Below are 26,802 nucleotides of genomic sequence, written 5' to 3'. Positions count from 1 at the left end.
GCTGTTTCACGCAAAACAACAAGGGGTGCAAGCCCCCTCCATGAAAAACACAACCACACCATAACACCACGGCCCCTGAATTTTATTGTTGGCACTACACACACTGGCAGATGACGATCACCGGACACTCGTTATACCCACACCCTGCCACTGGATCGCCACATTGTGTACCGTGATTCGTCACTCCACACAGCATTTGTCCATTGTTCGGTCATCCAATGTTTACACTCCTTACACCAAGTGAGGTGTCATTTGGCATTTACCGGCATGATGTGTGGCTTATGAGCAGCCGCTCAACCATAAAATCCAAGTTTTCTCACCTCTTGCCTAATTGTCTTAGTACTTGCAGTGCATCCTGATGTAGTTTGGAATTCCTGTGTGGTGGTCTGGATAGATGTCTGCCTATTACACATTACAACCCTCTTCAATTGTCGGTGGTCTCTGTCAGCCAACAGATGAGGTCAGCCTGTATGCTTTTGTGCTATATGTGTCTCTTCATGTTTCCACTTCACTATCACATTGGAAACAGTGGACCTAGGGAAGTTTAGGAGTGTGGAAATTTCGCATACGGACGTATGACACAAGTGACACCCAATCACATGACCATGTTCGAAGTCCGAGAGTTCCGCGGAGTGCCCCATTCTGCTCTCTCACACCTACTGTGGTCACTGATATGGAGTACCTGGCAGTAGGTGGCAGCACAATGCAGTTAATATGAAAAACTTATGTTTTTGGGGGTGTCCAGATACTTTTGATCACATAGTGTAGCTACAGCCCTTGAGCGATTATTGGAAGGAAGACTGAGGAGGAAGCTAGAAGGACTAATTAAAGAAATGTTACTGCTGATTATGAGATTTTTAACACTATGACTGAACGTCTAAGGTCATCAAGCTCCTTACCACATATAGGAGGCAATGAGTCACAAACAGGCACAATGAAAAGACTTTCAAACATTTAAGCTTCCAGACAAAAATAGCCTTCTCCAGAAATAGAAAAACACACACACATACACAACTGCCCACTGTCTCCTGACTGCCCAAGTCAGGTCACAGAAGCTGGAGACAGTGGCCATTTGTCTGTGGATTGAGTTTGTGTAAATATGTGTGTGTGTGTGTGTGTGTGTGTGTGTGTGTGTGTGTGTGTGTGGTGTTTTTCATATTTCCAAAGGAGGTCTCTTTTGCCCAAACGCTTAAATGTTTAACAATCTTTCCAGTGTGCCTGGCTACAACTCAATGCCCTGTCTTTGTGGTGAGTACCAATCTGTCCTTTTCATAAAATTATTGTTAAACACTGTAGTGTGAATATTGTACAATGCCACCAAGATACTCACACTTTGAACAGAAATATGAGACACGTGCCAGTCTGTTGAAGGAAAATACCACAATGGCAAACTTTTTTTGCACAGAGTAACACTGCAGCTCATCACAACATACAGACTTTGAATGAAATAAACTGTCGTATATGAAACAGAACTCAAGATTGTATCAACCTATCTTCAAGTCAAAGAAAATTCTCAGAAAATAGTGTCTGTGTAGGAAACCATGTTGCCCAGCTACTTCCACAAAAAGATGTTTTATCAAAGGAGGAATAATATCTTCTGAATACACAATGGGTGCAACTAAGGAGTCTCCTAGGGTTCTGATGGAGTTACAGTGACTATCAGTTAAAGGCACTTCACATGCAGGTAGTTGGTGTAACACTGCAGATTTCAATATGCAGAATGCAAAGAGTATATCTTAGTGGCATTCTTTTAAGGGGAAGATCTGGTTAAGAAAGAACTATGCAAGTAACAACCCATCGAAATAGATACCTTCAAGCTGTTTCCTCGAACAGGAATGGCAAGAATAGGAAGTGAGGGGGATAAAGTAAAAGGTTAAAGGTATAGAACAACTCTGTAGCATTGAAGTCCTGTGTTCAAAATAAATTAAGTAGGATAAAAGGTTAACTGAGTTGATTAATAGTGTCAATGTGAATCTCACAAGCAAAAAAACTGGTGTGTTACATATATCGAACTTTCCCTAACTTTATAAAGGACTGCGCCCTAACTTCTCTTATTCCTCCTTTTAGTGGGTGATATAGCATCATAGCATAAGTGTTTCCATAAGTTTTAAAAGCATTCTGGTAAGTAATTTATTTCCACATTACTCACTGTTGCAGCATGGCATTCAACTAAAGATAACTTTCATAATTTGCATGTTCATCATATCAGATGTGTGAATGTAAAATGATGTTAAAAGATAAGGAAGAAGGTGAAACCAGGTGCTGGCACATATTATATTTCTCTCAAACAGTACCAAGCTGAATCTCGCCAACCAATGGGTGGACCACCAACAACTGTGCCTCATGCCCTCAGTCCATAAGACACCGCAGATAAGTTTGGAATTTTTGCCTGACACAAAATCTGATCATTAGGAATTTTATACCATCTTTCCAGACAAATGTTGGTTATGAAAACTTATTCTAATAACAGGACACACATCAGCTACCTCGAAGCCAAGCATGCTGCACAAATACATGTTATTGACCTTTATTGAAGTGGTCAGTATTTCTTCTGTTAAAAAATATCAGTTTTTCCACATTGTCATTTATGTTTCACCGTACAGTAAAAAATAACAACAGTCAGCACAATTAGTGAATGTGCATCACACAGTATACCGCTAAGAAATTGTGTACATTATGAAGATGGATGCAAAAGGGTCCGAAGTTGGTAAAGAAAAATGAACTCTATTTTACAGGCTAATAGAGACATGTTGTAGCTCCTCTCATCAAGCATACAACAGGATTACATCTACATCTACATCTACATTGATACTCCGCAAGCCACCCAACGGTGTGTGGCGGAGGGCACTTTACGTGCCACTGTCATTACCTCCCTTTCCTGTTCCAGTCGCGTATGGTTCGCGGGAAGAACGACTGTCTGAAAGCCTCCGTGCGCGCTCTAATCTCTCTAATTTTACATTCGTGATCTCCTCGGGAAGTATAAGTAGGGGGAAGCAATATATTCGATACCTCATCCAGAAACGCACCCTCTCGAAACCTGGCGAGCAAGCTACACCGCGATGCAGAGCGCCTCTCTTGCAGAGTCTGCCACTTGAGTTTATTAAACATCTCCGTAACGCTATCACGGTTACCAAATAACCCAGTGACGAAACGCGCCGCTCTTCTTTGGATCTTCTCTATCTCCTCCGTCAACCCGACCTGGTACGGATCCCACACTGATGAGCAATACTCAAGTATAGGTCGAACGAGTGTTTTGTAAGCCACCTCCTTTGTTGATGGACTACATTTTCTAAGCACTCTCCCAATGAATCTCAACCTGGTACCCGCCTTACCAACAATTAGTTTTATATGATCATTCCACTTCAAATCGTTCCGTACGCATACTCCCAGATATTTTACAGAAGTAACTGCTACCAGTGTTTGTTCCGCTATCATATAATCATACAATAAAGGATCCTTCTTTCTATGTATTCGCAATACATTACATTTGTCTATGTTAAGGGTCAGTTGCCACTCCCTGCACCAAGTGCCTATCCGCTGCAGATCTTCCTGTATTTCGCTACAATTTTCTAATGCAGCAACTTCTCTGTATACTACAGCATCATCCGCGAAAAGCCGCATGGAACTTCCGACACTATCTACTAAGTCATTTATATATATTGTGAAAAGCAATGGTCCCATAACACTCCCCTGTGGCACGCCAGAGGTTACTTTAACGTCTGTAGATGTCTCTCCATTGATAACAACATGCTGTGTTCTGTTTGCTAAAAACTCTTCAATCCAGCCACACAGCTGGTCTGATATTCCGTAGGCTCTTACTTTGTTTATCAGGCGACAGTGCGGAACTGTATCGAACGCCTTCCGGAAGTCAAGAAAAATAGCATCTACCTGGGAGCCTGTATCTAATATTTTCTGGGTCTCATGAACAAATAAGGCGAGTTGGGTCTCACACGATCGCTGTTTCCGGAATCCATGTTGATTCCTACATAGTAGATTCTGGGTTTCCAGAAATGACATGATACTCGAGCAAAAAACATGTTCTAAAATTCTACAAGAGATCGACGTAAGAGATATAGGTCTATAGTTTTGCGCATCTGCTCGACGACCCTTCTTGAAGACTGGGACTATCTGTGCTCTTTTCCAATCATTTGGAACCCTCCGTTCCTCTAGAGACTTGCGGTACACGGCTGTTAGAAGGGGGGCAAGTTCTTTCGCGTACTCTGTGTAGAATCGAATTGGTATCCCGTCAGGTCCAGTGGACTTTCCTCTATTGAGTGATTCCAGTTGCTTTTCTATTCCTTGGACACTTATTTCGATGTCAGCCATTTTTTCGTTTGTGCGAGGATTTAGAGAAGGAACTGCAGTGCGGTCTTCCTCTGTGAAACAGCTTTGGAAAAAGGTGTTTAGTATTTCAGCTTTACGCGTGTCATCCTCTGTTTCAATGCCATCATCATCCCGTAGTGTCTGGATATGCTGTTTCGAGCCACTTACTGATTTAACGTAAGACCAGAACTTCCTAGGATTTTCTGTCAAGTCGGTACATAGAATTTTACTTTCGAATTCAATGAACGCTTCACGCATAGCCCTCCTTACGCTAACTTTGACATCGTTTAGCTTCTGTTTGTCTGAGAGGTTTTGGCTGCGTTTAAACTTGGAGTGGAGCTCTCTTTGCTTTCGCAGTAGTTTCCTAACTTTGTTGTTGTACCACGGTGGGTTTTTCCCGTCCCTCACAGTTTTACTCGGCACGTACCTGTCTAAAACGCATTTTACGATTGCCTTGAACTTTTTCCATAAACACTCAACATTGTCAGTGTCGGAACAGAAATTTTCGTTTTGATCTGTTAGGTAGTCTGAAATCTGCCTTCTATTACTCTTGCTAAACAGATAAACCTTCCTCCCTTTTTTTATATTCCTATTAACTTCCATATTCAGGGATGCTGCAACGGCCTTATGATCACTGATTTCCTGTTCTGTACATACAGATTCGAAAAGTTCGGGTCTGTTTGTTATCAGTAGGTCCAAGATGTTATCTCCACGAGTCGGTTCTCTGTTTAATTGCTCGAGGTAATTTTCGGATAGTGCACTCAGTATAATGTCACTCGATGCTCTGTCCCTACCACCCGTCCTAAACATCTGAGTGTGCCAGTCTATATCTGGTAGTTGGTTTATTGGTAACTTTACTTTCAAAAAGTAGATGAAGGCCTCTAAAAAAAAAAAGGAAATGCAAATACAGACATTGAGATTAAAAGACACTATATGAAGGTATAGCTATGTTTTCCCTAGTGTTTAGCAGTCTATTGACAGATGGAGCACAGAAATATGGATGAAGAAATGATGGGTGGCCTGATATTTGATATCTCAGGATTCGCCAATGTGGCCGATATTACATAAGTTTTTAGGTGTCTAAATAAGCTAATTACTCTAAAGAGCTTCTAAAAATGTTTTTCATCTTCCTCATCTCTTGGACAGTCTTGAGTTTTTTGACCAGGAGCCTCATATCAGTGCTCTTCAGAATTAAAAAGATCACTACACACAGGCACCTGTTTAGTGAAGGAAAGAGTGCAGATCAGTGGAGCACACTGTGTCTCCAATCACGAATGGACAATGTGGATTCTGTACACTGGTCAGTCTATCAACAAGCATCAAAATGTTATTTCAAGCCCAACCCAGGCATGCACAGTCACTTTATAGTAAGAAGGACTGGCAGCTCAGAAAGTTGCTTGCCACATTAGTGAATCCGACAATAATGTCATTCAAACGTTCCATAATTACTGCAATGCATGAAACATTGAAGGTCTGTCTCATTATCAATCACCCACAGTCAACAACACCAGATGATTAATGCTACATAGAAGTCATGGTTCTAGGCAGCCCAAGGTGAATGCAATAAAACTGTGGGCTGCCTTTTCAGAGCCAACAGGTAGGGTTGTGTTGGGCCATGCAGTACACAACTACCTCCACACAAACAATTTGGTCACTTGACATTCATATGGACAACAGTAAAAACCACACACCACTTTGATGTGTGGAGAAGGTGGTCAGTGGAATGGAATTGAATCAATGGCATCGGCATCAAGTTCTCTTCACAAAAAGCACAGGATTTGTCTGACATTTGATGACCACCAAATGTGGAGGAGGCAAGTGACCAATGTCATTTAAGATGTGTAGTCCAGCAGGCTGGTGAGCCAGTCATGTATTTGCCACGTGTCATATATGGATGTCTGACAGTTCTCATGAGAAACCTACGTCTTATTGTCCAGGCATAAAGCCAACATTTCTCTAATAAATTCATCTTTCAAGATGATACTACAGGAGTACACCAGGCCCACCTAGTGAATAACTTCTTCCAGGAGGTAGGGATCAATTAAATAGCATGGACACTGATATCTCTGACATGAACCCAATTGAGCATGCTAGGGACCAATTGAAACTTGCAGTATATTATTGCAGAGACCCTCTTCACACTCTCCTGTGGTCACAGGAGAATAGTTGTTAAGAGTGGGACAAGTTTGACCATGTTTGGTACAATGTGCCGAGGAGGTTTCAAACACATTACAATATATGGAGTGGAGCAACATGGTATTGAATGTTATCAAGCAGCAGACTTCACATAAATGTAAAGAAGTGTTCTTCTGTACAGATTGCCTTTATTATGGTTACTGTTTTGTTTCACAGCAAAGTTATTTTGTTTTTATTTTCCCAAGGCTTATTCCTTCATTCCCTGTTGCCCTTGAATGCATGTCCACACATGATTACAGAAATGCAGGTGATGTTTTTAAGCAATTTTTTTGAATATCATTCAATATATTCACTGTTAATAGCTGTAATGACAGGTCCATATGCATACATATAGGGACACCAATAGCCTAACATGCAAGTAGTTACACTGATAAATGGAAGTAACAGCTTACCAAACATGATCTGGCTCTGTAACTTTGTAAAATCGTGTCCATGTTGTTAAGGCTAAAACTGCAATAAATGTTAGCCACCAATTTCTGTTCATGCTGAAAAAAAGAAGAATTATTTTTAAAATCTTTTGATTTGAACATGATGCTGTACATTTTATGAAAGACAAAAGTTAAAAGAACCACAAATTTTTCTCATTAATATTAACAGTACATAATATTTGCAACAGATTCTCATATTAGAGACTCAAATTAAACTACAAGCTCCTTTTGTGCAGTGAAGTAAACGTCTCACTGGCCTTGAAGGTGTCACAGACACTGCTAAGACTACACTGCTCAGTCGTATTAATGGGAGCACCTGTCAAAAGCCTAAATAAGCACCTTTGGAGCACAGATTGCTGTGAGACATGCAGGAAGACTGTCAGTGAGGCTCTGGAAGGTACCTAGAGGGACGTGGAGCCGTGCTGACTACAGCGACTCGGACAGCTGTGCTAGGTTTCTCGACTGAGGATTCATGGCACAAACAGCACAACTGAGGTGGCCCCAAAGATTCTTGATTGGGTTTATATATGGGGAGTTTGATGGCCAGAGGAGTACAATAAACTCATCTTGGTACTTTTCAAATCACACACATACACTGCATTGCCCTGTTGGTAGATACCAATGTACTGAGGAAAAACAAACTGCATGAAGGGAGTACCTCATACATAAATGAGATGGCATATAGACTGTTAGTCCGGCCCATTCTTGAGTACTGTACAATTCCCACCAGGACAGGTTAAAAGAAGACATCAAAGCAATTCAGAGGTGGGCTGCTAGATTTGTTACCGGTACATTTGATCAGCACACAAGTATTATGGAGATGCTTCATGAACCCAAATAGGAATCCCTAGAAGGAATACAGTTCTCTTTCCCCAATGCGAGGCCAACTGCAGAATGTTTCTACTGCCACCAACCTACATTTCACATAAGGACCATGAAGATAAAATGCAAGAAATTAGAGCTCATATGGAAACTTTTAGACAGTCATTGTTCTCTCACATTACACATTATTTGCGAGAGGAATGTGAGAGGAAATTATAAAAAAACTACTTATGGTTGATTACAAGTAAAGCAGGCTGCCAAATTCAGCTATCTTGTCAATAGAATATGACACAGCTGCAAAGTTTGACTTCAGTGACATCATCAATGAGTTTTCTGTGATTCTGTGATCAAAGCAAGGAAATGGAAAGTACAATTATAACAAGAATACAGTTTTTTGGAAGGAATGTGTTCTCAACACTTAATTATGTTCTTTTTCTTTTATTTCCTAATAATAATTCATAAACTGTTAAAACTTTATAGGAGCAGATAAAAATCTGTTCTTTATTCTACATAGAGATAAAATCAAGGTACAGTAGCTGCTACATACAATAAGACAGAAATTTTGTTTTACTTTCAGTTCTTTTAGAAAGTTGGTACAATTTGCAATTTATTTACTACAATTGTGTGCAATATTGTTCATCTATATAGCCCATTTAAGTAAATTTTTTTCAGTAGCATTGCATTTTCATTAATTAAAAATTTGAAACTTCCTGGCAGATTAAAACTGTGTGCCCGACCGAGACTCGAACTCGGTACCTTTGCCTTTCGCAGGCAAGTACTCTACGATCTGAGCTACCAAAGCACGACTCACGCCCAGTCCTCACAGCTTTACTCCTGCCAGTAGCTGTGAGGACCGGGCGTGAATCTGAGCAACCGAAGCATGACTCACGCCCAGTCCTCACAGCTACTGGCAGAAGTAAAGCTGTGAGAACCGGGCGTGAGTCGTGCTTCGGTAGCTCAGATCGTAGAGCACTTGCCCGCGAAAGGCAAAGGTACCGAGTTCGAGTCTCGGTCAGGCACACAGTTTTAATCTGGCAGGAAGTTTCATATCAGTGCACACTCCACTGCAGAGTGAAAATCTCATTCTGGAAACATCCCCCAGGCTGTGGCTAAGCCATGTCTCCGCAGTATCCTTTCTTTCAGGAGTGCTAGTTCTGCTAGGTTCGCAGGAGAGCTTCTGTAAAGTTTGGAAGGTAGGAGACAAGATACTAGCAGAAGTAAAGCTGTGAGGACCGGGCGTGAGTCATGCTTCGATAGCTCACATGGTAGAGCACTTGCCCGCGAAAGGCAAAGGTCCCGAGTTCGAGTCTCGGTCGGGCACACAGTTTTAATCTGCCAGGAAGTTTCATATCAGCACACACTCCGCTGCAGAGTGAAAATCTCATTCTGGAATTAAAAATTTCCTACATCTGTGTAGAAAAATTGCAGAAAAATAGTTTTTCTCGGGGGGGCACAGCTTTGACAATTCTGCCAGGGATGCACAATCATCTTGGTCACAGAGTAACGTATCTCTGCCTGTGCCTCGGTACGGCTCTGGCTATGGGCCCAAGCTGGCTGGTCCCAACACTGTGTAGACAAGCACACAGGAGAGCAAGGAGGTGAGAGAGACAGCATGGTTCACGGGAATGTGGGAGAACGGGGTATGCACGAACCGCTCCATCCAGTGGCCTCACCCGAGCCGGCTCTACGGTGTGCTACAGGGAGGGGCAAAGTAGAGAAAGGAAAACTGCTTGGTCCACACCACTGTGATGCAGTTTTATGAGTCAGGGGTGTGGAGGGAGTATTAGGGAGTCACCTGATGTTGGCCCCTGACACTGGACAAATGCGATGTGGAAATGAAACAAGGTTTCTCATTATGGAAGGATATGCTGCAGGGAGGAATGAGAGAAGGGTATCAGCAAGGAGTGAGCCAGCTACCAGCACCTCAGAGTAACATTATGTCTCTGCAACAAGCAGTGAGAACTGGGCCTGATTACCTCTGGTTTCTGTCACTCATATAACATCAAGCCATATCATACTCGAACTCTTTGATATAATACTGAAAAATACACTGAATAAAATTATAACACAAAATTTCTGGAGGGTTCATGCAATTATTAAGTGTGCAGTAATGGAAAGAAACTAGAACTGAGGTTTTCAAGTGTAAACACTGTTAATAATGTTCAGTGTTGAGACTTATGCCATCAGAGTCAAAACCTTACTTCACCTCTAACAGTCCCCAACAGCTTATTCTGACTTAACCTTCCACAGTGCAACATGGCCCTAGCACCACATACCTCAGGAATCAAATATTGATACCATGATATAGTAGATGACATATCAACAGATCAAGATATGACAAAGGAAACCTATACTTCCAAGAGGAACCAGTAGAGGGCATTAAGGAAATTATTCACAGTGCCATATTCTAGACTTAAAATGACCATGTACAAACTGTTAAAACAGTGAACTCACAACAATTGTATCTGACTTGCTGAAAAAGTGGTCATTTGTTTTGAGCACCATAACAGATTAGTAAATACAGAAAACATCCCAGGGAGCATTAACAAGCACCATGTTGTCCAGTTAACTAAATTTCAGTAATGTATGTGCTGTGTATTATCAGTGTTTGTGCTGATAGTCTATGGGAGTTGCACGGTCTCATTCTGTTTCTAACTGACAGCACTACTGCAGTGCCTGGGCAGTGGTGTCAGATGATCAACCATTACTGACATGACAGTGACCACAGCACAAATCAGGAGCAAGGTTGTATCAGCTAGGAGCTTCAGAATCCATTTGTTTGAAATTGTACTAAAAGCAATGGTTCTACCCATTAGACTACCTCCCACAACTTCTCACCATTCAGTCCATCTAATAGGATGCAGTGAAGTAAGCAACTGGAGGATTAGTGGGACATTGTTGTGCCTTATAATGAAAACAGACTATGAACTGGTGTCAGTGACAGTTGTTTGTGAATGTGGCAACTACCAGAATGTATCAGCCAGTAACAGCTAAGTCCTGAACCAGGCATTTTAATGAGGAGAATCATAATTTGCCATGATATTAAAGTTCTGGTATTTGTTTGGAGTACATTGAACAGTGAGGCATATATCAAAAACATCACCATGTCTAGTCTACTGCTGTTCATCACACATCAGAGATAAGTGGTCTTCTAGCAGGACACTGCTCACAGACACACTTCTTGCATTATCCTAATGCACTCTTCAAAATTTTTGTTTAACATCCAGGACTGTACAATTGTCAGACCTGCCCTTGGTTTAAAATGTGTGGGAATCAATAGGACAGTATCTAGTCCAGTATGCACTACTGGTAACATATTTTGGCTAACTACAACACAAAGTAAAGCTAACAAGGAAAACTATGCTCATATACAACATGCAAGCTACTTAAAATGCAAATAAAAACTTCATTCATGTGAGGCAATGGCTTTATGATGACCCCTTTTCTCTTGTAGCTAATGGCCTTCCCACAGTGGTAACACCGGTTCCTGTCAGATCACCATAGTTAAGTGCTGTCGGGCTGGGCAAGCAGCACTTGGATGGGTGACCATCCGGTCTGCCAAGTGCTGTTGGCAAGTAGGGTGCACTCAGCCCTTGTGAGGCAAACTGAGGAGCTACTTGACCGAGAAGCAGCAGCTCCATTCTTGGAATCTGACATATGGCTGGGAGAGCGATGTACTGATGTGTTGACCACATGCCCCTCTATATCCGCATCCAATGACACCTGTGGGCTGAGGATGACACGGCGGTCAGTCAGTACTGTTGGGCCTTCATGGCCTGTTCAGGAGGATTTTTTTTCTCTTGTACACTATCTGAAGAGATATGAAAATACATATTATATTCAACAGATCCACAAATGTTACAAATGTCATATGACTTGCAAATACTTGGGAATAGCAATTTTCAGATGTGTCATAGTCATCCTAAGTCCTATACCCCATTTTGTGATCACCTTTCATAGATACTACTCCGTGGGAAATGGAGACAACAACCTGCTCCAATTTAACTGTAACATCAGTAGTCAATGGCTTATCTGACAATGATGGTTAAATGCTTAAAATAAAAATAAAAAAAAAAAAAAAAAAAAAACATACTATACAGTTAAACACAGGCCTCACAAGAAAAGTAATATGAATGAATCTCGAACAATGACTTGATCACAGTGTTTAGTGACAAGAAGAAATTTATGAAGCAAACAATGGAAATTGAATATTTCTTTCTTTCATAAACATAATCCTACACCATTTGTTTTTAATTAAAACAAACAATGGCAAAACAGAACAGAAACAAACATAAAGGACAATTTCAGGGATGAAAGTATTTTGTACTAAGATGAGAGAGCTCTAGTTAATTCAGAGGACAAGCTAGAGAGACGAGTTGAAACTCCATTACCACCAGTATTGTAAACTCCTCCAGTCTACGAGGTCATTCCAAAAGAAATGCACAACCTTTTTCTTTTTTTTTTTTTTGCCAAAAATCCAACTTTGCTAGCAATGAAGATCATAGAAACATTCTTCCCATTTGCATTCAAATGTAATTCAACCTATTTCCACAAATTGTGCTGTCATAGCCCTTAGTCAGGATGGCTGCTGCATTTAATGTTCATCTAAAGCAACATGCTGTTACAGAGTTCCTCTACTGTCAGAATGAGAACGTGATAAACATTCGCAAGTGACTGAAGAAGGTGTATGGAGGTAATGATGTCGATCAGAGTACATTTAGGGAATTGCGAATTGTGTTTTATTCATCTCATGAGGTACATTTGCAATCCAGTTGGTTTCCATACAGGAGACATGTCAAAAATTTATAATACAGTTACAATGATTTTTACATTAATAAATAATAGCACTACAATAAATAACAACACTATAAGGATATATTTTGGAATGTATAACACGTTGTATCCAGCTCAAATTTCCAGTTTGTCCTGCGTGAATTCATCCACTGATCAATAACACTTCAGTGTCAGTACCTCATATAGTTTCCTTTTAAGTGAACCTAAATTCATCTGCATCAGCTTGTTCTCTTTTAATTTATTACAGATTTCATTCCCATGTCTTGAGGTCCTTAGGCATACAGTCTGAGGCGGTGGGTGGGAGCATAAAATTTTCTTTGTTTGTAGTATCATGTGAATGGACAAAATTGTTTCTCTCAACTAATTCATGTCTGATGTATAAAAATATAATAATCTCATACATGTATAAGGATGGCAGAGTTAATATTTTAAGTTTACTAAATAATGGTCGACATGGTTCTTTGTGATTTGCAGTGCACATATTTTGAATGATTTTTTTCTGTATTTTTAGTATATGCACTATGTTTGTTGAGTTATCCCAAAAAAACAACACCATACCTAATAATGAATTCAATGTAGCTTGTATGTGCTGCTTTTCGCGTGTCCATGTCAGTTACAGTTGCAGTTGCAGTTGATAATACTTGCATTGCAAATGTAAAGCTGCTCAGTCATTCGGCAACCAAATTATCTGGTAAAAGTGGGCACACCAATACTCGGGATCTCTCATGCAGTAGCAGACTGAGCACTGCACAGGCTCCTGACCATGAACAGCATAATTACAGTCTCATTTTGGCTGACAAATGCATAGCAGTGAATGAATTGTCAACCCGAGTGGGAATAGGAGAAGTGAGTGTGTTCAGTATATTGAGAATATTGAAGCTGAAAAAGGTTAAAAATATGGGAATGTTGACACATGCCCACAAAGAAACATGGAAAGCAGTGTACACTGAACTTCTGAATCGGAACATGAATTATAGAGATGACTTCTTTGTGAGAGTACAGAAAGTGTTGACTACTGTGTTTATTGATTGATTGTGGACATCAAGGCTATCTGTAGTAGGAAAGGTGAATGGTCACTTCAGGTTTTTGGAAGAATATTAGCAAAGTGTAGCTCATCTTTAAAGGAAACTGCATGTAGATCACTAATGCAACCCAATCTTGAGTACTGCTTGAATGTTTGGAATCACCATCACTTTCATTAAGGAAGACATCGAAGCAATTCAGAGGCATGATGCCAGATTTCTTTCTGGTAGGTTCAATCAACACACAAGTGTGAATTAAATGGCAATCCATTGAGGGAAGATGATGTTCTTTAAACACTACTGAGAAAGTTTAGAGAACCAACCTATGTGTCTAACTGTAGACTGATTCTACTGCTGCCATTGTACATTTTATGTAACAACATAAGAGCTCATACAGAGGCATTTACGGAGTTGTTTTTCCCCTCAGTCCATTCGCAAGTGGAACAGGAAAGGAAATGACTGTAGGATGGCCTGAGGAATATTAAGTAGATGTAGAAAATGTGTCCTCATGTATTACCTCTCATGCAACAGTATCATGGTGCCATTTTTGAACAGGACAATGATTGTCCACACACAGCACAAACTTCTATGGACTATCTAGGTGATTTTGAGGTACTCCTGCAGCCTGCAAGATTCTCAGGCCTGTCCCTGATAGCACATGTGTGGGACCAGTTTCGACATCACTCTGTCTCAGTGCCAGTATCCAGGATATGAAGTGTCTGTAAGATGTTCAGGTACTACCATGGTCAGCAAGATTTCCAGATCTGCCTTAATAGAACACGTGTGGCGCAATCTCAGATGTCAACTCCATCACATGGCTAATATTCAGGATATCAAGGACCAGTTACAAACAGTTGTAGGCCAGCTTGCCTGTGCATTCAGGCCAGACAACGAGCAACATCACACTGGTAAGTGGGCTCACACCAGCAAATTCTTTGTACATTTGACTCATTTTTGTAATTACTGAATTAACATTACATACCCTCTCAACCTATGAAGTTTCATTTTGTTTCCTCCTCCCCTTCTGGGCACTTTACTCTTGTTGTCAGACAGCTTATATATATTTGAGGTACAACTTAATCATGGAAACAAGTTTTATACCACTTTCAGCTGTAAAGTCTGGAGAGAGGTTAGTGCCATTGGAAGAGGAGCTGAATAAAATCAGATGAGGATCTATATTTAGATCCATACTCTCCAAATCACTATGGAGTGCATGGCAGGGGGTACTTCCCACTATACCAAGTTTCACAGTTTCTTTCTGTCCCATTTGCATATGTTGTACAGATGAAACGGCCAATTAAATGCTACTGTACATGCTGTAGCTAATGTAATCCAGTCTTTGTGGTCCTTACAGTAGCTATATGTGGGAGATCATAGTATACTCCTTAATTTCTCTCTCAATACTGGACAGGGTTTTGAAACTTTGAACATAGGCATCTATTTTCAAGTGTCTGCCAGTCCAGATTTTTCAGCACCTCCATGACACTCTCCCATGAGTCAAAGAAATCTGTGAGCATTTGTGCTGCCTTCTTTGTACACATTCGATATCCATGTTAGTCCTATCTTGTATGGGTTACACTCGCTTGAGCAATATATATATTTGCACCACTGTGAGACCTTATCAACATCTGACTGCTTATTTGAAGCCTTGAATTATCAAAGAGGCTGAGCACCAAAAACAAGAAATCAGTTATTTGAGAAAAACTGTTTAATTAGACATTGCATGTGCATTGCACACAGAGGACTCTCTATATACATTTGACATGAAGCTTTTCAAAGGAAATTATCATAAAAAATATATATACCTGCTTCCTTTATGACAATATTAAAAATAAATTTTGTGAAAGGGGACAAGTGCCATAGATTATCTCTTGCAACTACGTTCTTCAAAGTAATGTAAAGTCGTAAGTTATAACAAACAAATCATTTTTTGTTACAAAAATGTTTGTCTTATGACTTTTGCACCAAAAACTGGTACATCAACTTACTTACAAAGCTTACAGTAAAACTCTTGGTGATTTTTAACTGGCAAATAATCTACCATAGCCAATTCCCTTTATCTTTTCACTTTTGACCATGGCTCGAGTTCACTGACAATTTTCTTTTTCCACGGTTTTCAGCTTCTACCCTTACTGCCACGAGTTTAGTGATCTCAATGTGCTTCAAGTTCAACAGTTCATCATCTGCCTCTTGAATGTTTTGGAAATTATGGGCTTCTCGTCAGGTAAGTATGCCTTTGTGACTTCCTTGTGCTTCTATGTAACACCAGTCATAGTCACATTGGAGGAAACTGTGATCTGGGCAGTTATATTATCTCTCAACACAATGGCACAGAACCCCTTTGAAACTACAAAGATCCATAGACTTTGCACACGTATCATCTACCCATGCTGGTGTGAACTGCTTACGAGGATCATGGCACTTAGCCTGATTAATATGGAATGTGCTGGTACTTTGCACGTATCCATGTGAAAATATCTATTTCAACCAAAATGGTCCTTAGCCCCTTTGATATTTCAAGGCTTCATTTATGCAGCTTTTTCTCAGACAGTATTACATTATAGATAACTGCAGCATCTGGAAAAAGTATGAAGTTATTATTAATACTGTCTGCCAGATCATTAATAATATACAATAAGGGTCCCAACATACTTACCAGAGGTGTCCCTGAAGTTACTTCTACCTGACTAGGGCTCTCCCTCTGAGATAACATACTGCATCCTCCTCTCCAGGCTGTTACATGAGGCAGTCATGAGTCAAGTTTTACATGACATTTTTTTTTTAATGGAGGAGGTCATTCTGTGTGAGATATCTTACTACATTTGTTCTTCTAAGATTCTAAAACAGATGGCTGTCAGGGATAATGGGCAATAGTTTTGTACCCATCTTTTAGATGAGAGTGATCTGTGCTGCCTTCCAACTACTGGTTGCATTTTCTCGTCCAAGGGATCTTCATTATACTATGTTTAAAAGAGGGACTAACAAAGTCACAATTTCAGTATACTGTAGAATCTGAAAGGTATTCCAACAGGCTCTGGTTTATAGGATTAGAAGAAGTGAAGCAGAAAATATTTTATTATAGTGGAACAGAGTGGAGGTGGGATATAGGTGTAGGTTTTATTGTAAGCAAGAAAATAAAAAAAAAATATTAAGATATCAGTTTGGTTTAGTTTATTATTTTGTCCATAGATCATATTTTACAATGATGTTAGATGTGTCATGTTTCCAGTTCTATACAGAATAAAACAAATTTCTTACAAAATTGTCACTGACATATGATAACAATTTTTTTGTAATAAAGTTTTACATACGATCAATAGTAACACACAGTGATGATATATACTAATAGCCCCCATTAAAGAGAGTATATAAAAGCTTGTGAAAATAAATGAGAGAACCTGAAAGTTACTACACTGAAATCATTCGACATGTGCTCAAGTTTCAATGAAAAGCAACTCTACAAAGTGTTACAGAAATGGATAAATGAGAGTAATTGCTGCTACGATATGATCACGTGGGACTTCAATGCAAAAGTAGGATAAAATCTATGAAAGATTATTCTGTAAGAATCATCTGATATGATACCAAAACTGATAGGCCATACGTTAGTAGAACTTTTTGGGAGCATGTTTGCCCTTACTACATTCTTTCACAAGCAAGCAAACAGAAAACTAACATTGCAAGGATCAAATGGAACTAAAAGTGAAGTTGGTACATTATCAAACAATAAAGGAATTGTACATGATGTAACTGCCTTGAACCACAATTTAGTTTCAAGTGATCACTGGCCTTAAGTTGTAGATTAAAAATAGATACAAAGCCAGAAAGAAAAAGACTCAATACGCATTTCACCAGCTGCTACATGGTCACACAAATATGAACAGTGATCCAATACTGTCAAATGTTTTTCTATTCCAGTCTTTGATCACAATATTAATTCCTTTGACGATGACCGGTTTCAGTCAGTAATGACCATCTTCAAATCTGTTCTACACCATGTCCTAACGTGATAAAGCTGTAAAACAGATCTGATGATGGTCATTACTGACTGAAACTGATCATTGTCAAAGGAATTAATATAGTGATCAAAGATTGGAATAGAAAAACATTCAATACATGTTGTTTTTGTTGCCTTTAGTCTGGAGACTGGTTTTATGCAGACCTCCATGCTTGTTTATCCTGTGCAAGTCTTTTCATCTCCAAATAACTACTTTAATGGGAATCCATATGAATCTGCTTACTGTAGTTGTGCCTTCATCTCCCTCTACAATTTTTGCTTCCCTTCCCACCCTCACACACATGCACGCACACTTTCCTCCAACACCAAATTAACAATACCTTTATGCCTCTGAATGTTTCCTGTGAACTGATCCCTACTTTTAGTCAAATTGTATAATAAATTTCTTTTCTCCCCAGTTCAGTTAAGTATCACTTCATTAGTTATACAATCCAGCAATCTAATCTTCAGCATTCTTCTATAGTCTCACATTCCTAAAGCTCCTATTCTCCACACATCTCAACTGCTTATCCATATTTCCCCTCTGTACAAGGGTACACTTCAGACAAATACCTTCAGAAAAAGACTGCCTAACAACTTTATTTTTGATGTTAACAAATTTCCCTTTCTCAGAAACACTTTTGCTGCCATTGCCAGTCTACATTTTATATCTTCTCTGCCTCAGCCATCATCAGTTATTTCACTGCCCAAAGAGTAAAACTCCTCTATGTTTAGTGTGTCATTTCCTAATCTAATTCAACTACATTCCATTACCCTTACTTATCCTCTGCTGATATACATCTTATATACTCCTTTCAATAGACTCTCCATCCCAATAGATTGCTCTTCCCAAGTCCTTTGCTGTCACTGACAGAATTACAATGTTATCAACAACCCTCAAAGTTTTCATCTTTTCTCCCTGTACTTTAATGCCTTCTCCAAATTGTGCTTTTGGCTTCCCTTTTTGCTTGCTCATGGTACAGATTGAATAACACACACAAGTAAAAAAAACCAACAGCCATGTCTCATTCCCTTCTGAACCACCGCTTCCCTTTCATACCCTTTGACTCTTATATGTGCCGTCAGATTTCTGTACAAGTTGTATATACACTGATGAGCCAAAACATTATGACCACCTGCTTAAGAGTTTGTTTGTCCACCTTTGGAACAAAATACGTAACTGATCCTGCATTTCAAGGATCCAATAGTTCATTGGTAGGTTTATGGAGGTATGTGGCCTTAGATGTCTACGCACAAGTCATGTAATCCACATAAGAAACAGGCCACTGATGTGCTTATGCAGTGATGGTGCCTGATAGTCATCCAGATGGGTTCCACAGGATTTACATCAGGTGAATTAGGTCACCAAGGCATCAACATGAGTTCACTATAATGCTCCTCAAACTCCTGTAGCACGGTTCTGGCACCGAGACATGGACAATTACACTACTGAAAGATGACATCACCATTGGGGAAGACATCAAGGATGAAGGTGGTTCACAGCTATCAGCATGCCTTTGAATACCACCACAGGTCCCATGCCAGTGCAGGAGAATGCCTCCCATAGCATAATACTGCTTCCACCAGCCTGCGACCATGGTGTGCTGCACATTTTGAGTCACCATTCACCTTGATGATAGTGTTTGTGGAAATGACCAGCGGCCTAGAGTAGAAAAAATGTGATTAACCCATGAGCCGACACATTTCCATTCATTGACAGTCAAATCCTGATGACCCCATGCCCACTGCAATAATAATTGACAATATCATTGGGCCAAAATGTGAACACATAGGGACAGTCCACTGCAGAGTTCTGTTGTAATGGAGACCAGAACAGTCGCGGGGATGAAGTGACGGAAAACGCAGCGGGACCCGTGGAGCAGCCCATGAACAACAACACAACGGGAGAGGACGGACACGACCAACGAAGGACCTTACGACAACAACAAGAACGAAACAACAGAGTCAAGAAAACCTAACTAGACAACCATGTCCACTCTAAACAAAACATGAAAGTAAATACGCTGTCTAAAGCGACGCGATATGTCCTGAGACGTACGCAAGGTTAGACTGGCAGGCTGAGCGAGAGGCAGGCGCTTAAGTACTCTATCGGGGACATCGCTATTGGCTGCTGCAACCATGTGTTCCACTGTGCTGCCCTCACTCTAAATGCGGGCCAGGAGGCGCACGCCGCCACAGCTTACGGCACAATGGTGCAGAGACCTCTAGGGGTCTTCGACGTCCATGACGACTGGTAGGCATTCAAATTCCGTGGCGCGCGGTACCAGAAGCTCCACCTTCAACTATGTGCAATGAATGCTGTGCTCTGAAAGACTTCTGCTCTTCTGGCAGAGATGCCACAGATTACCATCTATCCTACTTTACAGAGCAGACAAACCTCTGAACCCCAAGTTCTGTGAAGAGTTGTGGACTTTCAATTATTTAGCATCTGGTTGTAGTTTCACTGTCCTTCTACCTCTTTCTGTAGATGCTCATGACAATAGCACATGAACACTAAACCGGCTTCGCTGCTTTCGAGATACTCATTTACAGGCTGTGCGCAATAATAATCTGCCCTTTGTCAATGTCACTTATCTCAATGGATTTTCCCATTTGCAGCTCATATTTTCACTAGGGTGATCCCCCATCTGTGTATGCTCCACTTACATACTTTTTTTATGTGCCACATGCCTGCAACGCCATCAGGTGGCATCCGACACCGCAGTGAACAGTGGTCACAATGTTTTGGCTTATCAGCATAACCTTTTTCACTTTCACTCCCCGTGTTTTACCCCAGCTCCCTTCAAAATTTCAAAGTGTGTATTCCAATGAACATTGTCAAAAGCTTTCTTTAAGTCTACAAATGCTATAATGTAGGTTTATCTTTTTTAACCATCTTCTAAGACAAGTTTTGTTTCTAAATTTTATGGAACCCAAACTGATCTTCTCTGAGGTCAGCTTCTACCAGTTTTTCAACTCTTCTGTAAATAATGTCAACACACAATTCTTTGGAATTGAAATTTTTACATTCCTCTTGAAGTCTGCAGATATATCACCTGTCTCATATTTCTTACACATCAGGTGAACTGTTTTGTCATAGTCTGCTCTCTCAAGGATCTCAATAACTCGGAAGGAATGTCATCTCCAAAGTTCTCTTTTTTATCATTTTATAGATGGTATCGATCTTTCTCAAAGTTCTACATGCTTCTACAGCCTTGTATTTGTCCTCTAGCCGTTCCTGCTTAGCCATTTTATACTTCCTGCCAATCTCATCTTTCAGAAGTCTGTGTTCCCTTTAGTCTACTTCATATGCAGCATTTTTATATTTTCTTCTTTAATCAATTAAATTCAGTTTCTCCTATGATATTGAAGGATTTCTACTAGGTGTTGTCTTTTAACTTTTCTGATCCTCTGTTGCCTTAACTATTTCATCTCTCAAGGCTACCATTTGTCTTCTGCTGTATTCCCTTTTCCTGTTTCAGACATGTGTTGCCTAAGCTCCTTCTGAAACTGTAAACAATACCTGGGTCTTTCAATTTATTCAGCTGCCATTTCTTTAATTTCCTATCTTTTTGCAATTTATTAAGTTTTAGCTTGTATTTCATAATCAATAAATCATGACCAAAGTCTACATCTGTCCATGGAAATGTCTTACAGTTTAAAAAGTGTTTCTGAAATCTCTACCTTACCATTACATAAGGAATCTGAAACCTTGCAGTGCCTCCATCTCTCTTCCAGGTATACAGCCTTCTATCACGATTCTTAAACCAAGTCTTGGCGAGGAATAAATTGTGCTCTGTGCAAAATTCTATCAGGCAGCTTTCTCTCTTATTCATTCCCCCGGTCCATATTCTCCTACTATTTTTCTTCTCTTCCTTTTTTTACTATCAAATTCCAGTCCCCCATCAAAATTAAGTTTTTCTCACCCTTAACTATTTGAATAACTTATTTTAGCTCATCATAGCTTCTATCAATCTCTTCACCTACAGAGATAGTTGGCATGTAAACTTGCACTGCTTTAGTGTATGTTGGCTTCATGTCTGCTTCTACAAGATTACTCGGCAATTCATATTCAAGTGCCTCACAGAGTGTTTGTAGAACTATGTTCAGATTCTTTCTCTATTGTTTACTCTCAAACCAGCACACGGGAAAAACACACACTTAAATCTTTCTGTGCAAGCTCTGATTTCTCTTATTTTATTATGACATTCATCCTTCCCTTTTAGGTGGGTGTCAAGAAAATATTCATTTGGAGGAATAAGCGGGTGGTTGAAATTTCATGAAAAACGTCTGTTTTAATGATTACCACCCCATCTTGCTTATCATATGCATGTCACTCTCTCCTTTATTTCATGATAATACAAAATGAGCTGCCCTCTTTAGACTTTTTTGATGTTCTCCATCAGTCATATCAGGCTAGGATCCCATACCACACAGCAAAACTCTAGCAGAGGACAGGCAAGCATAGTGTATGTAGCCTCTTTAGTGGATTTGTTGCAACTTCTAAGTGTTCTGGCACTAAAACATGGCCTCTGGTTAGCTTTACCCACAAAATGATCTATATTATGTTAAGTTGTTCGTAATTGTAATCCCCCACTGTTTGGCTGAATTGATAGCCTTTAGATTTGTGTTATTTATGATGTAACCAAAATGTAACAGTTTCCTTTTAGTGATCTTCTGATACTTTACTAAATGATAAATAACAGCATCATCTGGTAACAATCTAATATGGCTGCTCAGATTGTGTCCTAAATTGTTTATACACAAGGGCAAATCAGAAAGTCTTTGCACCAACTTCTTAGTTGCCAAAATAGCTAACTCCACATAGTCCCTGCAGTGGTTCAGACGTTTATCTCATCTCACCATTAAATTTGAGATGCCTCTGTGGTAGATTTCATCTGGCTGACTGGGAACCACTGTCAGACTGCTGTCTTGGCCTCATCATTGCACATGATTGTTTTCCTGCCAGGAACTTCTTTGGCAGATGAAAAACATGGAAATCACTAGGAGAGAGGTGTGTACAACACTGTGGGTGGTCGAGACTCTTCCAGGGAAATGACTGGAGCTTGTTGGCAGTTCTGATTGTCACATGCAGGCTCACATTGTGGTGGAGTATAACCACACAGTGTGCAACAATAACTGTTGGCACTGACAGCTGTACCTAGTCGGCATTGACGGCTGTACCTAGTTGCACGAAATCCAGCAGGAGCAATCCATGGTGATCACAGAGGACTGTTAAAATCATTTTTTCAAACAGATGGCACCGAATGGAATTTTATTGTCACAAGTAAACCCAGATGTTTCCACACCATACTTTATTTCTTTGATTCTGGGATGAAATGCAGTATCCACTTTTCATTGCTGGTATCAGTGTGGTCCAGGAAACTTGCCACCTCCCTCAGCATACTGTTGTAGGCAATTCAGTGAAGCAATCATTCGCTTACCTGTCATCATGTCATCAAACTACTTAGGCAGCCCCAACAGGAGGTCTTCCATTACCCTAAGGACCCATGAACAATGTCGTACACACTCCCATACGAAACGCCAGGCTCCCAGGAAACGTCCATGAAGTACACATGCCAATCTGCTCTCACTCAGTGAAGAACACAGCCTCCCCAAATACTCATAGTCATCCAGGTCTTCACAACTTTTTGCAAATTCACACCACCACCACCTCACATTTCCCAACATGAGACACCTTCACCATACATAGGCTGCATTTCCCTGTGGATTCTGATCGGCATTTGTCCTTGACTTCATAGAAAACGCATCACATTTTGTAGCTCCTAATCTGTGGACATGAGATGTCCAACCACCATTTTCAACAACTAAGAGCAGCACTGTGTCGTAGATTTGCCAGGAGATAACGTCAGGCCAGTCCAAGAAAGACCCTGCTGGGAATGGATATGTTGACTTCACATTAACAGCAGTAATTAGGCTAAAAAAAGGGGGAGAGGGGCAAAGACTTCCTGATTCGCACTCATGGGTTAGGAACAGCAGAGGGCCTATAACACTTCCCTGGGGAATGCCAGATATCACTTTTGTTTTATTTGACAGCTTTCTATCAATTACTAAGCACTGTAACCTTTCTGAGAGGAAATCATGAATCCAGTTACACAACTGAGATGACACTCCACATGCACACAGTCTGATAAGAAGTTGTTTGTGAGGAATGGTGTTAAAAGCCTTCTGGAAATCTAAAAATATGGAATCAATTTGAAATTTGCAATCAATAGCACTCATTACTTCATGAGAATAAAGAGTTAGTTGTGTTTCACAAGAAAAATATTTTCTGAATACATATTATCTATTTGTCAATAAATCATTTTCTTCACGGTACATTGTAATGTTTGAACACAGTATAAGTTCCAAAATTGTACTGCATATCAACATTTGTGATATGGATTCGCAATTCAGCATCTTACTCTGATTTCCATTCCTGAGTACTGGGATGACCTGTGCAACCTTCCACTTTCAGGGACTGATCTTTCATCAAGCAGGTGGTTGTTTGTATATGATTAAATATGCACCTATTGTATCAGCATCCTCTGAAAGAAACCTAATTGGTTTATTGTCTGGACCAGATGACTTGTTTTTATTAAGTGATTTAAATTATTTCACTGCACTGAGGATATCTACTTCTAAATTACTAATGTTGGCAGCTCTTCTTCATTCAAATTCTGCAATATTTACTCTGCATCCTCGGTGAAGGAATTTCAGAAAACCATGTTTAGTAATTCTGCTCTAGTAGTACAGTCATTAGTAACATCAGAATAATTGCACTGTGAAGGTATTGATTGTGTCTTGCTGCTGGTCTACTTTAAATATGATCAGAATCTCTGTGAATTTGCTGCCAGATTTTGAGACAGAGTTTAACTGTGGGAGCTATTGAAAGCATCTCGTATTTAAGACAGCAATAAATTTTGCGCCCCCCCCCCCCCCACCCCTAATTGCTTCTGCAACAGTATTCTGACCTGTTTTGTGTACTACGAATATGTTTAATCTCTTATTAATTTATTTGGTATAAATCTCTCAATTGCCATCAATATTATTTCTTTGAATTTAAGCCACATCTGGTCTATGCTTACATAGTTACATTGGAAGGCATGGAGAGTGTCTCTTAGGACGGCATCAAGAGAATTTTTATCTGCTTTTTTAAATAGGTATATTTTGCATTAATTTCTGGTGGATTTGGATGTTATAGTACTCAGTCCTGCTACAACAACCTTGTGGTCACTATTCCCTACATACATCACAGTTCTCTGAATTTTCTCAGGAATATTTTTTGCTAAGAGTTCAAGTATTTTTTGCAATAATTTACACTTCAAGCGGTCTCCTAAACTAACTGTTCAAAATAATTTTCGGAGAAAGCATTTAGTACAATTTCAGATGAAGTTTTGTGTGTACCACTGACTATAAAGACATATTTACATTAAGGGGAGATTGAAGTCAGCACCAACTACAACTGTATGGGTGAGGTACCTATTCCAAATTAGGTTTAAGTTTCATTTTAACCTAATTTATTACAGCTGTCAAGTATAAACTCTGTTCATACTAACTCACAGGAACTATCTACTTCTATTTCACTACAAGATAGACCTCTTCCAACAGCAAAGAAACACACTGTATTTAATCTGTCCTTCCTGATCACCAAATTTCACCTGAACTTATCTACAGTTTTAACCAGCTTTCAGTACCTATACTAATTTGAGTTTCAGTGCTTCCTATTAGTGCTTGGAGGTCTGATTCTTTCCCAACACAGCTACAACAACTTACAACTGTAATGCCAACTGTTACTAAGTCCCCTCTTATCCTGTGTTTGCCCTATACCCTTTGGTACTGAAGCTCTGTTTGTACTTTCCTGGAACCCTCTAGCCTAAAAAATGTCAGCCCATTCCACATAGCCACTGCTATTGGTTTAGCAACCTCCTTTGTGTAATGGACCCCTCACCTACTAAGTGGAACCCGAATCCCCACATCTTATGGCGCAAGTCTATCTCGACTACAATAAGGTGTTTACCAGGCTGTTCATAATAGCTTACCCACACTCCCATTTTCTTATTCATTATTAGACCTACTCCTGCATTACCCATATTTTACTTCGTATTTGTAACTCTGCACTCACCTGACCCGAAGTCACGTAAATCCTACCATTGCACTTCACTAATTCCCATTCATTCTAACTTCAACCTATCCACCTCAATTTTTAATTTCTCTAACCCTATCAACACTTCTAACATTTCACCTTCGACCTGCAATCCTCCTGAGTAACCCTTTTGGAGATCCAAATGGGGGAATATCTTACCTCCAGAATATTTTACTTAAGAGGATGCCATCATCATTTAACCATACACAAGAGCTGCATGCAATCATGAACTATCATAACTGTAGTTTCCCCTTGCTTTCAGTCATTCATAGTACCAGTACAACAAGGCCACGTTAGCTAACTTAACAAGGCCATATCAGTCAGTCATTCAGATTGTTGTCCCTGATACCACTGTAAAGGCTACTGCACCTCTTCAGGAACCACATGTTTGCCTGGCCACTTCACATATAACCCTCTGTTGTGGTTGCATGTATGGTACGGCCATCTGTATCATTACCTACCTTAGTAAGACCCATGGTTCATATGGGGAGCCACCTCTCATGCTGGAAGTGAGGCACAAGTGACTAGGCAAGGCCCTCCCTCGAAGAATGGGGCAAAGAACAAGTTGCTGATAGGATGTGGGAGGAGGGAAGGACCTGACTCACACACGAGGCCAAAAATGTAGATTGTGTGAATTCATAGACAAATAGCGAAGTATACCACATTAAATTAAGCAACTAATTCAGTATCGAAGAAATGTTATACCATCTTGAAAGGAAGGGGCAGCTGATTAATAGTGGTGCTTATGTAAACAGCAAAAGATTTTGCATGTAAGGAGCAGGTATGAAATAAGGATGGATAAAGGTGTTATGCCAGCTGGATGTGGGGTAGAACATCATTTTAGGAGGGTTGGGGAGGAAGTTCCTCATTTCAGGGTACAATCAGAAGCAGTTAAAGAATGTAGTCTAGTTTTCCTGAACGGTATTGTGTACTGAAGTGGGGCACTCCTTTGTATCTCAATAGCAGGTGTGTGGTGTATCTGTGGGTACAGATTATGCTTCCGGATAAGAAGGGCAGCTAATGTCAATCTGTTAAGGTTTTGGCAATATTTTTGATATCCTGGGAAATGGGCAG

At 40.0% G+C, this 26,802-nt stretch overlaps 1 protein-coding gene across 4 annotated transcripts in view; it reads right to left on the bottom strand.

The window, feature by feature from the left end:
• Positions 1-26,802, bottom strand: part of LOC124794650 (protein O-mannosyl-transferase 2) — a 194,383-nt gene that overhangs the window by 149,170 nt on the left and 18,411 nt on the right. For 3 of the 4 annotated variants that reach the window (XM_047258175.1, XM_047258174.1, XM_047258173.1), the window contains one exon: positions 6,912-7,004. In XM_047258175.1, coding sequence (XP_047114131.1) covers positions 6,912-7,003 — 92 coding nt within the window. In that variant the 5' untranslated portion in view covers position 7,004. Of the gene's footprint in view, positions 1-6,911; positions 7,005-24,007; positions 24,091-26,802 lie in introns of those variants that run through there. The other variant, XM_047258172.1, reaches the window with a different exon arrangement.

This window comes from Schistocerca piceifrons, chromosome 4, assembly GCF_021461385.2.
Source record: "Schistocerca piceifrons isolate TAMUIC-IGC-003096 chromosome 4, iqSchPice1.1, whole genome shotgun sequence".
Lineage (NCBI taxonomy): Eukaryota > Metazoa > Arthropoda > Insecta > Orthoptera > Acrididae > Schistocerca > Schistocerca piceifrons.
This window is presented reverse-complemented; position numbering and strand designations above follow the sequence as displayed.